This window comes from Heterodontus francisci, chromosome 5 (genome assembly GCF_036365525.1).
Source record: "Heterodontus francisci isolate sHetFra1 chromosome 5, sHetFra1.hap1, whole genome shotgun sequence".
Taxonomy (NCBI): domain Eukaryota; kingdom Metazoa; phylum Chordata; class Chondrichthyes; order Heterodontiformes; family Heterodontidae; genus Heterodontus; species Heterodontus francisci.
Window position 1 is genome coordinate 42017871 of NC_090375.1, and position 16741 is coordinate 42034611.

General features: G+C 45.1%; 1 protein-coding gene across 2 annotated transcripts in view; it reads left to right on the forward strand.

Annotated features, from left to right (window-relative positions):
* Positions 1 to 16741, forward strand: part of col22a1 (collagen, type XXII, alpha 1) — a 419868-nt gene that overhangs the window by 52064 nt on the left and 351063 nt on the right. For both annotated transcript variants that reach the window (XM_068031367.1, XM_068031368.1), the window contains exon 3: positions 12018 to 12584. In XM_068031367.1, coding sequence (XP_067887468.1) covers positions 12018 to 12584 — 567 coding nt within the window. The remainder of the gene's footprint in view (positions 1 to 12017; positions 12585 to 16741) is intronic.

Here is a 16741-nt window from a genome sequence, read left to right on the forward strand (position 1 = left end):
TCTGTGGCACCTTATTAAATGCCTTTTGGAAATCCAAGTGTATGACATCTACTGCCGCCACCAGCCAGTAACCAACCCTCCGCACCCCCCCACACCCCCCACCCCTTACTAGCTACATCCTCAAAAAACACGAATAAATTTGTCATACACAATTTCCCTTTCATAAAGCCATGTTAACTTTGTCTGATCAGTCTTTGATTTTCTAAGTGCATTTTTAAGACTTCCTTAATAATGGATTCCAGTATTTTCCCAATGACTGATGTCATGCTAACTTCCGTGTAGATCCCTGTTTTCTCTCTCCTTCCTTTCTGGAATAGCACTTTTAAATTTGCTTGGACCATTCTAAAATCTAGGGAATTTTGGAAAATCATAACTGGTGCATCCACTACCTCTGTCACCGCCTCTTTTAGAGCTCTAGGTGTAGGTCATCAGGTCATTTGTCAGCTTTTAGTCCCTTAAACTTCTCTAATTTTTTTCTCTGCTGAAAATAATCACTTTTAGTTTCTTACTTTTATTAGCCCATTGGTTCCCCTTTCGTTCCGATTTGGAATTTATATTCTCCTGTGAAGATAAATAGAAATAATATGTTCAATGTTTCTGCCATTTCCTCATTCCTCATGCCTCTGCCTCTAAGGGACCAACAATTACTTTAGCTACTCTCCTTTTTATACACTTGTAAAAGCTCTTGCAATCTGTTTTTGTATTCCTGGCTACTTCATTATCATATTCTATTTTTTTTTCCTTTTTGTAATCAACCTTTTGATCACTGTTTGCTCCCTCCCAGGCTGTCAGAAAGCCACCTGCTTTTGTTAAGCGGCTTTTCTTGGGTCCAGGACGCCCGCTTGCCACGAGTAAAATCTGCGTGGAGGCGGGCTAAGGCCCTTAAGTGGCCGTTATGTGGCCACATAAGGGCCTTGATTGGCGTGGGATGGGCGGGCTATTTTTTGCCACCACCACCCTGCATAAAGTGGCAGTGGAAGCGGGAGCGGGTCAGGAAGGGCCCCCAGAGCCTCCCACTCCATTTACCACCCACCCCCCAGCCCTCCGCCCCCATCCCATTCTTTGAGGGGGCGGGCGTAAAATTCAGCCTGTTAACTCTTTATCTTTCTCCACAGATGCAGCCTGACATGCTGAGCATTTCCAGCATTTTCTGTATTTATTTCTGAATCTCAGCATCTGCAGTATTTTGCTTTTGTAGCTTTCTCCTTAGTTGGTTCCACAAAGTATTGTTCTAGGAAGCTGCCACAAAAGCATTCCACAAGATCATCTTCTAGACTGCCTTCATCAATTTAATTTGCCCAGTCTATATGAAGATTAACGCTCCCCCCGCTCCCCGAATTATTGCATTGCCTTTGTTGCAAGCTCCAATTATTTGTTACTTAAAGTTCTGTCCTATGATATTACTACTGTTAAAGGGCCTGGAAACTACTTCCACCAGTGTTTTCTGACCTTTGTTATTCCTAAGCTCCGCTCATATAGATTCTACATTTTGATCATCTGATCCAAGATACTTTCTTACTATTGTATTGTATTATCAAGGCTATTCCATTCTGCCCATTGTTTTGAAATGTTTAATTCTTTTTTCTTTTGGGCCTCCTTATCTCGAGAGACAATGGATACGTGCCTGGAGGTGGTCAGTGGTTTGTGAAGCAGCGCCTGGAGTGGCTATAAAGGCCAATTCTAGAGTGACAGGCTCTTCCACAGGTGCTGCAGAGAAATTTGTTTGTCGGGGCTGTTGCACAGTTGGCTCTCCCCTTGCGCCTCTGTCTTTTTTCCTGCCAACTACTAAGTCTCTTCGACTCGTCACATTTTAGCCCCGTCTTTATGGCTGCCCGCCAGCTCTGGCGAACGCTGGCAACTGACTCCCACGACTTGTGATCAATGTCACAGGATTTCATGTTGCGTTTGCCGACGTCTTTAAAGCGGAGACATGGACGGCCGGTGGGTCTGATACCAGTGGCGAGCTCGCTGTACAATGTGTCTTTGGGGATCCTGCCATCTTCCATGCGGCTCACATAGCCCAGCCATCTCAAGCGCCGCTGACTCAGTAGTGTGTACAAGTTGGGGATGTTGGCTGCCTCGAGGACTTCTGTGTTGGAGATACGATCCTGCCACCTGATGCCAAGTATTCTCCGGAGGCAGCGAAGATGGAATGAATTGAGACGTCGCTCTTGGCTGACACACGTTGTCCAGGCCTTGCTGCCATAGAGCAAGGTACTGAGGACACAGGCTTGATACACTCGGACTTTTGTGTTCCGTGTCAGTGCACCATTTTCCCACACTCTCTTGGCCAGTCTGGACATAGCAGTGGAAGCCTTTCCCATGCGCCTGTTGATTTCTGCATCTAGAGACAGGTTACTGGTGATAATTGAGCCTAGGTAGGTGAACTCTTGAACCACTTCCAGAGCGTGGTCGCCAATATTGATGGATGGAGCATTTCTCACATCCTGCCCCATGATGTTCGTTTTCTTGAGGCTGATGGTTAGGCCAAATTCATTGCAGGCAGCCGCAAACCTGTCGATGAGATTCTGCAGGCACTCTTCAGTGTGAGATGTTAAAGCAGCATCATCAGCAAAGAGGAGTTCCCTGATGAGGACTTTCCGTACTTTGGACTTCGCTCTTAGACGGGCAAGGTTGAACAACCTGCCCCCTGATCTTGTGTGGAGGAAAATTCCTTCTTCAGATGACTTGAATGTTTAGTACTGGAATAGTTATTTCCCAATTTTAGTCACCTTGAAATAAGTGCCAGACTTTTACGTTCCTCACTCCCAGAAGTGGGCTGGGAGGCGGCGGGGGGGGGGGGGGGGGGCGGCATAAAAAGCGGGTGGGATCATGGGAGGGGGTGGGGTGCTGTGCCAGTCGCCTCTATCCACTCCCACACGTATTTTACCTGCGGCGAGGGAGGTGATAGGTGGCCCGCCCAACCTTAGGCTAATTGAGGCTCTTAAGTGGCCTTAAAAAAATGGGCAGAATGAAGTAGCCTTGATAATAAAGGATGACATAAATTAATGGGCACTTAAGGACCTCTTTCAACCACCACTGGTATTTTACCAGCAATGGATGGGCTGTTCGACACCTGGGGATGCTGCCCAGTTAAAACTGGCTGCTTCGTTGTCGGCTGGGGGTGGGCCCTCCTGATCGGGAACCCTGTGCTGTATGGAGGGCCCTCCCAATGGTATGGGCCACTCCAGCTAGAACACCCTCCTCAATCTTTGCCTGGCTGATTGGCCACGGCGAGCCTGACCACACTTACCTTCTTCTCTATCGCTGGCTGAATCTGGGGACTGCTGCAATCCCAGCAGTGGCTCCCGCTCCCATTAATGCTGCTGGGACTGAAGAGCTGCCGGCCCTCTGATTGTCCAGCAGTTCTTGGAAGTGGGACATCCTGCCTCAGAGGGGCAGAAGCCATGACTACAGGCAGTTATCTGACTCAAGACCCTAAAACGCAGTTGTAGCTTCCAGGTCTGTGGAGGCGGGCTCATCCTGCCTTTCCAGCCTGTTGACTGGGCCACCGCCTCCTCAGAAAATCCTGGCCCATGTCTCTGTAATGGTAATTAGATCCAACCCATTTATCCCAATTTGTGCCACTAATTCATCTATCTTGTTATGAATGCTTTGTGCATTCAGATAAAGAGCCTTTAACTTAAATGTTTTAACACTGTTCTTTACCTGGAATTTATTTGCTGATGCACTATTGCCGTTAAACTCTCTTTCCCTTCCCGTTTTATTCTGCATGTCTTCATCCAAATCGCAACATTCCTCTATTGTCTCAACTTTTCTCTTTAGATTTCTAAATTCCCCTTCTCCTGACCCCTCTCACCCCACTTTTGGATTAAAGCCCCATTCACAGCCCTAGTTATACGATACGCTAGGATGCTGATCCCAATCTGGTTTAACTGGAGCCTATCCTAACTGAAAAACTCTCTCTTTCCCCAGTACTGGTGCCAGTGCCCCATGAATTGAAACCCCTTCTTTGTACACTTTTCTTTGAGCCATGTGTTTAATTCTCTGCTCTGCTTCATCCTATATCAATTTGCAAATGGCTCACGTATTAATCCAAGGATTATTACCATTGAGGCTCAGCTTATTAATTTAGAACCCAGTTCCTCAAACTATATCAGCAGAACACCATTCCTAGTCCTACCTATGTCATTGGTAGACCACGACAACAGGATCCTTTCCCTCCCACTCCACATAATTCTCAAGCCGCAAGGGCACGTCTTTTCTCTAGCACTGCTGGGCAACACATCCTTCAGAACTCCCGTTGCAGCTGCAGAGAACATTACCTATTCCGCTGACTACACTGTCTCTTATCACTACCACATTCTTTTTCACACACCCCACTTGAATAGCTTGCTGCACCTTGGTCAGTTTGCCCATCCACCCTGCAGTCCTGGTTCTCATCCATACAGGTAGTGAATGCCTCATACCAATTGGTCAAAGTCAAAGTTGAGGCTCTTCTATCACTGAAATAAATTATCTGGTCATTATCACAATGCTGTTTGTAGGAGCTTGGTGTGCGCTAATTGGCTGTTGTGTTTCCTACATTACGACAGTGACTACACTTCAAAGGACTTTAGGATGGCCTGAAGTCGTCAAAGCAAATATAAATATCCTTCAACCCTTCCTATCTATCTATGTATGTATAAATTTTCAAGGTCTTTGATTTTGTGTAGATAGCCTGTCCAAACCTCATAGCTGTGGATCATTGCCATATACACCTTAATCTTGCACTTCAATTTCAGTCCATGTTTGTCTTTTATATGTATTCTCAACAGACAAAAGCTGAGCAGGACTTATTGTGTCACAGAAACACCTCTTTATTCAGTAATGTGCCTAATAACAGGGTGCTGCATAGGCAGGCAGTTGATAGACTGAACTCAGCTGTGTTCATTCAATAAACACCAATGGTGGTATTTATTGTGAATGAAGTGCCAGCTGGAACATAAATTTAGCGTTCTTCAGAATGATGGGTAGCCTGTGGCTTTTGGCCATAGTTTCATTATAGTTGGTAATGGTATGGAAATCTTCCAATGTGTGCTGCAACAGAGCGCAATCATCAGTGAAACCCCCCACATGAATGATGGTTTGTTTATAGTCTGCATAAATCGATCAGCCCTATACCTGGCAACTGCCTGAGCCGGAACCAGACTGTTCACAAACTTGGTGTTGCATTTGACCCTGAGATTAGCTTCTGACCACAAATCCACACCATCACTAAGACCACCTATTTTTGCCACCATGACATCGCCTGACTCTACCCTGTCTCCGCTCATCTTTGCTGAAACCCTCATTCGTGTCTTTGTTACCTCCAGACTTGACTATTCCAATGCTGGTCTCCCACATTCTACCCTATGTAAATTTGAGGTCATCCGAAACTCTGCTGCCCCTGTCCTTACTCGCACCAGTTCCCACTCACCCATCATCCCTGAACTCGGTGACCACCATTGCCCTCCGGTTGAGCAATGCCTCAATTTTGAAATTCTCATTCTTGTTTCAATTTCCCTATCTCTGTCGTCTCTTCCAACTTCACAACCCAATCAGATATCTATACTCCTCTTTTTCTGGCCTCTTGAGCATCCCCAATTGGTCCTTCCTTCAGCTGCCTGGGCCCTAAGCTTTGGAATTCCCTCCCTAAACCACTCTGCCTCTCCACCTCTCTTTCCTCTCACTCCTTAAAACCTTCCACTGGGCGGCACAGTGGCGCTATGGTAGGCACCACAGCCTCACAGCTCCAGCGACCCGAGTTTGGGTACCGCCTATGTGGAGTTTGCAAGTTCTCCCTGTGCCCGTATGGGTTTCTGCCGGCGCTCTGGTTTCCTCCCACAGCCAAAGACTTGCAGGTTGATAGGTAAACATTGTAAATTGCCCCTAGTGTAGGTAGGTGGTAGGAGAATTGAGGGAAGGTGGGGATGTGGTAGGGAATATGGGATTAATGTAGGATTAGTATAAATGGGTGGTTGATGGTCAGCACAGACTCGGTGGGCAGAAGGGCCTGTTTCAGTGCTGTTTCACTCTGTGACTTTGACCAAGCATTTGGTCATCTGCCTGAATTACTGTTTATGTGGCTTATAATGCTCCTGTGAAGTGCCTAGGGTCATTTTATTACGTTAAAGGTACTATATAAATACAAGCTGGCCGGAATATTATGCCCCCCCCCAAAGAGCGGGATGATGGCAGGGTGGTGGTGGGGATGGGGCATAAAATAAAGCAGGAGGCTCGGGGAGTTCCACTTAATGGCCACTTAAAGGCCTCCGCCTGCCGCCACAAGGATTTTACCCATGGTTGGTTGGGCGGCCCAGACCCAAAAGAAGCCACCTGACAAGAGCAGGCAGCTTCCTGATAGCCTGGGGGGTGCCCTCATGATTGGGCGCTGCTGGGACTACGAGCTGCCGGCCCGCTGATTGGCTGGCAGCTCCATTAGGCGGGACTTCCTACCTCAGACCAATTAAAGGCCTGTGGACTGCAAAATGCGGTCTGGATCCCCAGGCCAGGTGGAGGCATGTTCGCCACTGACTTTTCAGTCGCTGGATGGGTCCCATCCGCCGAGGGAAAAATTCCAGCCATTGTTGTTGTCGTTGTTGTTATGAGCTGGTTATATGTTCAATCTCAGGGTCTGCTATGTCTTCCTTCAGCATAGCAGAGAAAAGAAGGCCAAATAGGTCATCTGGCTTCATTGATGGTAGAGAACACACTAGATATTGCCATATTTAGAATCCCTGTCTCTGACATCCCATAATGCAGTTTTGAATAAAATTAATCAGTCTGTCAGCACAGCCAAAATCAGCTCAGAGCTTCCATGTTGGCTTCCTTTGCTTTGGCTGAGATTTTGTGCGCAGTTTCATTTAACTTTGTCCACCCAGCTTCTAGTCTACTTATTACTGATGTGTTGCATAATGCTGCCTCAGTGACACAAAGTTGACTCAATTCCAGTTATACTATTGGTTATGACAGCATTTTGTTAAGGATGAGGGATAACGTCAAGAAACATCCTAAACCAGGTCTGGGATTGCTCTATTCAACTTTTAGCTTCACACATGGGACAAATACTGTTTTCATCTTAGATAGCTGCTGTTTTACAGTGATACAATCAAGTAGATGTCCGAGCTCCTTTGCCCTCTCGGCTGGGGATGGTTATTTTTATCCACTCTCTGGAGAAATGGAGTGCTGCTCCCAATCCCACATTTGAAGAGTATAGGTTGTCACTTGCCCAACCATTGATGCTGTTTCCCCCTCCCCCAATTGGCGCCATTCCCCCCCAACCCAACCTCTAATCTCCCTCCCCAACCCAGCCTCTGATGCCATTTCAATTTCAGTTTCTTCCTTCCCAGCCCTCAATTAACTAAGCACTCCTGTGACACTAACAGCAGCCCAATCTTCATTAATTCTTTACCAGCGGATTCATGGTGCCATGATGGCTTGATGTTAATGAGGCACAAGGTCCAATATCAGGGACTCCTTGGGCTATAGAGTCATAGGGATGAATGTTGTTATGGATATGGGGCTGAGGTGGTGGGCCGGAAGGTTATTACTTAATTAACCTGCTCACTGTCCAGGATGCCATCCCTTTAAGGAACGAGCTCCCACCTCCAGAGTTGACAGCCAATCAGAAGGCCAGTAGCTCTACAGTACTGGCAGCGCCACTGAGAGCAGTGGCCTCTGCTGTTACTGCAAATGCCCTGCAGCACTGAGGAATGGCGAAAACCCCAGTAAAGGTTAGTGGGATCGGGGTCGTAGGGGCCATACAGGCAGGACCCGGTGACAGGGAGCTTAGTCAGGGTAGGGGGTGGGGCGATTTCCAGCAGCTCTGGATTTCCCCCAAAGGAAGGATGCCCTGAGCCTGCTAGGAGACCACCAGGTTTTACCTGGCGGTTTCTCCCCTTGGCTGTGGACCCCTCCACCTTCTATTAACTTGAGATGGAAGTGGGAAGAGGCCCTTAAGCAGCCATTAATTGGCCACTTAAGGGTCTCAAGTGGCCTGGGACGGGGAGGCTGTTCTCGGCTTTCACACCCCGGACTAAATTGGAAGACATCAGGAAGCCTCCCGCCTTTTGGCGCATTTTTATTGTCCCATCGCACTCCACCCCCCCCCCACCGTGCCTCTATTCATATCCCAAGGGCTCTATTCAGCCCATAGAGTCATTGAGTCATTTACCGCATAGAAGGAGGCCATTCAGCCATCAAGTTCATGCCAATTCTCCACAGAGCAATCCTGCCAGTTCCGCACTCCGCCGCTCGATCACCATAGCCCTGCAAGTTTATTTCCTTTTGAATTTTTTAAAAATTCGTTTGTGGGATGTGGGCATCATTGGCTAGTACAGCATTTACTGCCCATCCCTAATTGCCCTTGAGAAAGTGGTGGTGATCTTCCTTCTTGAACCGCTGCAGTCCTCGGGGTGTAGGTACATCCACAGTGCTGTTAGGAAGGGAGTTCCAGGATTTGACCTAGCGACTGTGAAGGAACGTCAATATACTTCCAAGTCAGGATGTTGTTTGGCTTGGAGGGGAACTTGCAAGTGGTGGTGTTCGCATGCATCTGCTACCCTGGATCTTCCAGGTGGTAGATGTCGCGAGTTTGGAAGATGTTGTCGAAGAAGCCTTGGTGAGTTGAAATCATTGATTGTCTCCGCTTCCACCAACCTTGTAGGCAGCAAGTTGATTCTGACATATGATCATTGATTTTAAACTGTTGCTGGAGTGATGAAATTGCTTGTTTGAAGCTCATCAGACACTGGGCTGGAAGGATATTTGCATACTCAGAGACGCTGCTTGTGAAGACAAAGGACTATTTCCTGCTCCAATTAACCCAAATGGATTTTGATCACCAGACATTGAAGGTGTAAGGAAGCGCATTCCAGATACTGCTAAGATAATGCAATCCACAAACCTCACAGGCGAGACTGTTCCAAATAAAGAGCTATTCATATAACTAACCTGCTGGGGAACCTGGGTTTTTTGAATTGTGCCACACAGAAAGGACAGAAGGCAGTTCACAACTGAAGTTGGAACAAGGAAGCCGCTCTCTCTCTCTCTCTCTCTCTCGCTTTCTCCCAAGCCACCAGACCCACGGAAAGCATGTAAACTTCAAGAGAGAAAGGACTCCGGACATTGAAACAAGTTGAAGCGTGCACTGGGCCCCAACGAATTGCAGGACTTAACAGCAACCAAAGACCCCACAACAAACTTAAAGGACTGTAACTACCAGATATTGCCTCAAACTTTTCCCCTTTATTCCTTCTACTGTTTCTGTCTCTATCTGCACGTGTGTTTATCGCGTATGCATGCTAGCGTGGCCGCGTCGCATATTCGTAGTCATTAACCGGATTAGAGTTTAAGATTGATAAACTTCCACCTTTCTTGTTTAAATTTAAGGAAACCTGTCTGACTTTACCTTACAATTGGAGCAGTGAACAAGGATTCACTGAGAGGGAGCCAAAAACACAGTGTTTTAAAATTAAACCCTATTATGGTTAAACCAGGCAAAGGCTGAGAGGGAACCCCTTGACCCCTTCTCACCTGGTCATAACATTGTTCCTTTTGAATAGGTACCTCTTGCCCCTGAACTGGCCCCAATGCCCCAAGAATCTGAAGCCCTCCCTCCTGCACCATGCTTCAAGCCATACATTGATCCACCCTATCTTCCTCTTTCTACTCTTGCTAGTGCATGGCACTGGGAATAATCCACCGATTGCTACCTTCAAATTCCTACTCTTTAGCTTCCTCCCTAATTCCAGAAAATATGACCATAGGACTTCAATACCTGCCCTTGCTATGTAGTTGATGCAACATGTACCACAACTTCTGGCTGACTCCTTTCCCCCTGCAGAATATCCTGCGTCCTCTCCGTGATGTCCTTTACCCTGGCACCAGGGGGTGTCATCCCTGCTCACCCAACCCCCACCAACCCCTGTGAGTGCTTAAAAATGGGCTTGCCAAATTTCTATCCTGATCACTGTCCAGCATTCCTGTTGTTTATTTTTATGACTGTTATAATCCAGACTTTCCAAAATCTAACCATTACTTCCTAATTTGCACTAACCTATGAAGGAAAAATGAAAAAAAGACCCTTAGGCTCATGAATGCTCATCCTATCCATTACACCCTCACCAATTACTAGTAACACTTACACCTACAGCAAGCAAAAAAAAATCAAAAGATTTATCTATTTTTCTATTCTTTTCAACTTTCGCATCAGCCTTTCACAGTAGTTCCTCAAAGAAAACTCACATGCATGTCTGTTAAGGTTTTGTGGGGGAGAAAAAAACACCAAGACAGGTCTGTCATGGACTCATTCTTTTTATGTTTGACAGTGGGTTGGCATGCTTCCCAGGCCAAGATTCTGATCAGTGTTTAAAAATCAGTACCAGTTGGGGCTTGATTCTTTTAGGAAAGGAAGAATTAATGTTGAAAAATGTGGTGCGAGTTGAATATTATCCTTTTAGGAATAATTTGTGGCTGAATTTCAGTTTATGTCCTCAGTCTTGTGTGTTTTAACACATTGTAAACAATGGTATAGTTCTACAGCAATATACATGATTACTGCAGCGAAAATGTCACAGAGCAAGTGCAGATAGGTTGGAAGATCGCCCTTATTACTCACTAGGACTCCTATTTACCATTTTATTATTTACTGATTTTCTTGATAGAGGCACAGCCCAATGTGATACTGAGCTGTACAAATCACAAAGGTGTTGGATTCAATCCCAGTCAGTGTTGACCTCAGTTAAGGTAACAGTAGAAATGTATAATAACCAGGGTTAAAGCTGCTGATCACTGCCCAGTGCCCTCTGCTGTCAGATATACTTTGATTGAAGACAAGATTGTCTTAATAATCCATCCATGACATTGAACATGCAGGCTCAAATATGAGGAATCAGCATCTTCAGGAGATGAGGAAAGACAATTTGGGAATAATACACTCCAGGGATTGAGCACTTAATCTCAGCTGACACTTCAATGCAGTACTGAGGGAGTGCTGTACTATCGAAGGTGCTATATTTTGGCTGAAACATTAAACTCAAACCTGTCTGCCCTCTCAAATGGATGTAAAACATTTCCATGATACTATTTGAACAAGAGCAGGGCAGTTCGTCAATATTTATCCGTCAACTGACTAAATCGCGAAAACAGTTTAGTTACTGATTAATTTTATTACTGTTTATGGGAGCTTGCTGTGCACAAATTAGTTGCTGCATTTTTCTACATTACAGTAGTGAAACACTTTGAAAAGCACTTCATTGACAGTGAAGCACTTTGTGACACCCTGAAGACATGAAATGCAAGTTTTGTACTTTCCTTGGAGCAAAAGTATAATATTTTGCGCTGTGTGAACTGCATTGTTTGACAAAGTGTCCTAAATATTTCTGCTGGAGTTTAGTCAAAGGCAAAAGGTCATCAATGGCTGAGGAGGGGTAAGGGAATGCAATACTGCATTCTTCATGAATGGATTGGTGCAGCTTGGCTGGGAATGTCACGATACAAGGCAACAACAAAAATTTCTAGTCCAAAACAAAACGTTGGCAGTAAATTATCTACAATAAATGCACAAACATGACAAAAATATCTACTCAGAACACTATTGCTTAAAATTAAAATATAGAGTAGGACCTAACAGCACACATCTTCATTTTGAATGGAAATCTTTACTTTTAAATAATATAAATTTTAAGGTAGAATACACTTTGAAAACCATTAGTAGAAGCTCTTCTTCATTCAGGATTCGACAAGAAAACAACTTCCTTTAATACATTCAGTCTGATGAGGGCAGGCTTTAACAAACTGTAGAGGCAGGCTGGAACTGTGTATAATAACACCCTTCAATTGTGTCGTACATCACTTCAAGTGGATCTCCTCTCAAAAGGAGCACAAAGGAGCGAAGTGAAAGAGCTGGGCTTTCCTTTATCTTTCTGGAATCCACTGTTTCAAGGCAGCATGTTGCAGTGAAATGCTTTGGGGAGCAGTGCTAATGTTTTTCAATGCTTACCATATATTACCTGCTGACTTTGCTTCCTTTACAGGCTGCAAGAATGTCCACTATGACCTGGTCTTTCTGCTGGACACGTCCTACAGCGTGGGCAAAGAGAACTTTGAAAAGGTCAGGCAGTGGGTGGCCAATTTGGTGGGGACGTTTGATATTGGTCCAGATAAGACCAGAGTAGGGGTCGTAAGCTACAGTGATAAGCCTCACACGGAGTTCAACTTAGGCATTTACCAGAACATAGAAGATATCAAGCAAGCTGCGGCGAGCATCAGGTATCGCCGAGGGAATACCGTAACCGGGGAGGCCATTGGCTACATTACTTTGAATAGCTTCTCACAACAGGCAGGTGCCAGACCCAATGATCCGAACATTCAGAAAGTGGCAATTCTCTTGACAGATGGCAGAAGTCAGGATGAAGTGTTGCCAAATGCCACCTTGGCTCACTCCGCTGGCATTAGGCTCTTTGCCGTGGGTGTTGGTGACGCCCTTAAGGAGGAACTGGAGGAGATCGCCTCAGAACCCAAATCAGCTCACATGTTCCACGTTACTGATTTCAATGCCATAGACAGAATCCGAGGAATACTGCGACAAAGACTGTGTCAAAGTAAGTACTTATTGTGTATTACTTGATAAAGCACATTGGGCAAGAAGATATTAGCTGAAGGTTTTGGAAAAGCTCATAAGTTCCTTTACATGATGAGCTTCATGTGTCTGTGAACTCTTGTTCATTCATTTTTTGACATATGTAACTTCAATCATCCATGGTGTAAAGTAACTATGTCAACCTGCCTGAGACAGAGAAGCTTATGTGATTGTACAAACAAAGGTTATCCTTGGTGGAGAGTACCGAGTCGAGTCCATAATATGAGCGATATTGCCGGCCCTTTATCAAGGTGAGCCACAGGTGCCAAAGAGGTGCTGTGCTGCAGTTTGCCGGTTTGGTGTGGCATAAAATCACAAAGCCAGTGAACAGGTTAGGCTTGTTGGGAGATGGGGGTGCGTGAATTCTGGGGACAGCAGTGGGTGGGACGAATGCTCCTCCTGGCTCCACAAAAAACTTAATAAATGTAAAAACTCGCCTTTTCAGAGTGATCTCCAGTAGTGCCTTTGGTTGGGCGACTCGACACCTGGAAAAACCATCCCACCCCTTTCTCCATGAAAATTACGAAGCTGACATAGGACTTCCATTTGTATGTTTAAGCAGGCTTTCACCTGTTTTGGCCGGGTGTACTCAAATCCTATTTAAAAGCCTGCCTGAAATTTGAATCAGTTCATAAATTGGGTGTCCGAGGTCTCCACCAGTTTTCACTCTGCTGATTGTCCATTTTACATGTGAGATATGCAGGGCTGGCAATTAAGAATCCCTTCATGTGTTCCTTTAGGAAGTCTGTCACTTAAATCAATATCAACTAGCAAAATTACCAAGTCAGCAGCAGTGATCATTTAATTTGGCAAATTGACTTTTTTGGACTCCTGCAGCTTTGTGTGTGTGTGAGGGGAAGCTAGGTAAGGACATGAGGGAGAAAGGACTAGAAGGATGTGGTGATACAGTGAGATGAATTAAGGTGGGAGGAGGCTCACATGAAGCATAAACAGTGCCCTAGACCTGTTGGACGAAGTGGCGTGCGTCTATGCTCTCAAATCAATGTAATGTGTGTTTCTGTTTGTGTGTGCACTTGCTGTCAACCTGGTATGCAGCCCCACTATGCCCCCTCCTCCAAAACAAAGACTGTTGCAATTCTCAGATCAGTGAATTAACATTGTGCACTATTGTTCAATGGCGATGGACTATTTATGGGAAGAAAGCTGGTTTGCTTAATGTTTAAGTTGCTGTCCTGCAATCGTCATCAGCAATATTTCAAAACGTGATTATATAAGAGGTTTCGTCTTTATTTCGTGTTGGAACAGATTTTGCTGTCATGAGTTGAGCAGAAATGTGGTAAATGAAAGTTTGTGCTGTGAACCTATAAGTTCCAAACTCAATTCCCTTGGATCCTGAAAACTGGCAGCAATTTGCATTGGGAATTTCTTTAGGGCTCCTCCTGCTCCAACAGTGTCACTTTGCCGAATGTTTAGGGGTGGGAAACTCAATCTTTATGCCAACAGAATTTTACACCGAGCTTCCACCGAAGTTACAGTAGCGGAGCGTCAGGAGTCCCCCGAAGTAATTAACCCCCGTGAATTTCATGCCATCAGGTTGAGCTGGGTCTCAGATTCAGGCTCTAGCAGTGAATATATTAGTGCCCTTAAGTCACTGTGCTAACCAGTTACTAAAAAAAGAAATCTTGTCATGTCTGGTCCAAGAATAAGTGAGGTGATCCAAAATATTTCTACCCATGATTTATTTTAAGTGTTACAGAGTCAAAGGATAACTAATGACAGTTCTTTCCATTTTCACTGGAGGAAAATGTATAATTATTCATGAAAGTAGCAAATGATTTGAAAGAAGTAATTAAAGGGCACCGTCTTTAATTCCAAGGCGATGGTAGAGGCAGCCCAGCCGTGATTCATTTTTGAATCAGTGATGTCAGGCACATGGAGTGTGACGTTCTCACAATCCAGTGTTTTCATGTGGATTACTTCACTCATCAGATATTTGGAAAAGGAAGAACACAGGCTTCCCAAATATATTTTGATCAAGGCTGTGCCTCTTTAATTATTTTTGAACTCTGGCAGACACTTAAGGCCATGCATGTGCTGAATGCTCAATGCTAATCAGAAGGAGAACTAACAAAAAACTGGCCACTGTACTCACTAGCTCTGGGCTGTGTCACTGTCCTGGTGTTATACAAGTTTAGACACTCTCTGAACATTGTAATGTTTAAAGGAGGAAGTAACTGAGCACGAATCAGCCTCTATCAGGCATCTTGTTCCTTTGTTTTAGGCTTCAGAATTGCTGGTTTGGAACTGCCCAGGTGAAGGCATTTTTTTTGTTGGACTTCTATGACATCATAAATCCAGTCAATTGCATCATGAATGGGAAATAGTGCAAAAAACATTTCAGCATAGGAAAACATTTGGTGCATCATGTCTGCACTGGCTCTTTGCTAGAGCAATCCAAAATAAAAATTCTACTACTCATGCACTGTCCGTAACCCAGTATTATTCTCTGCTTCAGATATTTATCAATTTTTCCCTCAAAAGATTAAGAGATGTAATGAACTCTGCCTCAACCACTCTCTGTGGGAAGTATTCCATGCTTCAATAACTCCTGTAAAGAATTTGTTCTTAATTTCTCTCCTCATTCACTCAGTGATCATTTTAAATTGATGACCCCACAACACTGACTCCCCAACCAGAAGAAATGCCTTTCCCTATTCAATTTATTAAAATCCTTCATAATTTTAAAATACGCCTCCATTAAGTATTCTTAATACTGTGAATGGTGGTGGACAATTAAACAACAAACAGGAGGAGGAGGATCCACAAATATCGCCATCCTCAACTGGGGGAGCCCAGTACATCAGTGCAAAAGAAAAGGATGAAGTATTTGCATGCATCTTCAGCCACAATTGCCGAGGGGATGATCCATCTCGGCCTCCTCCTGAGGTCCCCAGCATCACAGATGCCAGGCTTCAGCCAATCTGATTTACTCCATATGATATCAAGAAACAGCTGATGCAATGGATGCTGCAAAGGCTATGGGCCCTGACAACATTCCGGAAATAGTACTGAAGACTTGTGCTCCAGAACTAGCCACGCCCCTAGCCAAGCTGTTCCAGTACAGCTACAACACTGGCATCTACCTGGCAATTGGAAAATTGCCCAAGTATGTCCTGTACACAAAAAGTAGGACAAATCCAACCCAGTCTACTCCCAATCATCATCAAAGTGTTGGAAGGGGTCATCGACAGTGCTATCAAGCGGCGTTTGCTCAGCAATAGCCTGCTCACTGATGCTCAGTTTGGGTTCCGCCAGGGCCACTCAGCTCCTGACCTCATAACAGCCTTTGTCCAAATTTGGACAAAACAGCTGAACTGCTTAGGTGAGATGAGAGTGACTGCCCTTGACAGCAAGGCAGCATTTGACTGAATATGGCATCAAGGAGCCCTAGCAAACTGGAGTCAATGGAAATCGAGAAAACCCTCTGCTGGTTGGAGTCATACTTAGCACAAAGGAAGATTGTTGTGGTTGTTGGAGATCATCTCAGCTCCAGGACATCACTGCAGGAGTTCCTCAGGATAGTATCCTAGGCCCAATCATCTTCAGCTGCTTCATCAATGACCTTCTCTCCATCATAAGATCATAAATGGGGATGTTCACTGATGATTGCACAATGTTTGGCACCATTCGCAACTCCTCAGATAATGAAGCAGCCCGTGTAGAAATGTAGCAAGACCTGGACAACATTCAGGCTTGGGCTGATAAGTGGAAAGTAACATTCATGCCACACAAATGCCAGACAATGACCATCTCAAACAGCAGAAAATCTAACCATCTTCCCATGATCTTCAATGGCATTACCATCACCGAATCTCCCACTATCAACATCCTGGGGGTTACTGTTGACCAGAAATTGACCTGGACCTAAATGCTGTGGCTACAAGAGCAGGTCAGAGGCTGAGAATTCTGCAGCGAGTAACTCATCTTCTGACTCTCCAATGCCTGTCCACCATATACAAGGCACAACTCAGGAGTGTGATGGAATACTCTCCATTTGCCTGGATGGGTGCAGCTCCAGCAACACTCAAGAAGCTTGACACCATCGAGGACAAAAACGCTGCATTTCAAGAAGGCAGCTCACTACCACCTACTGAAGGG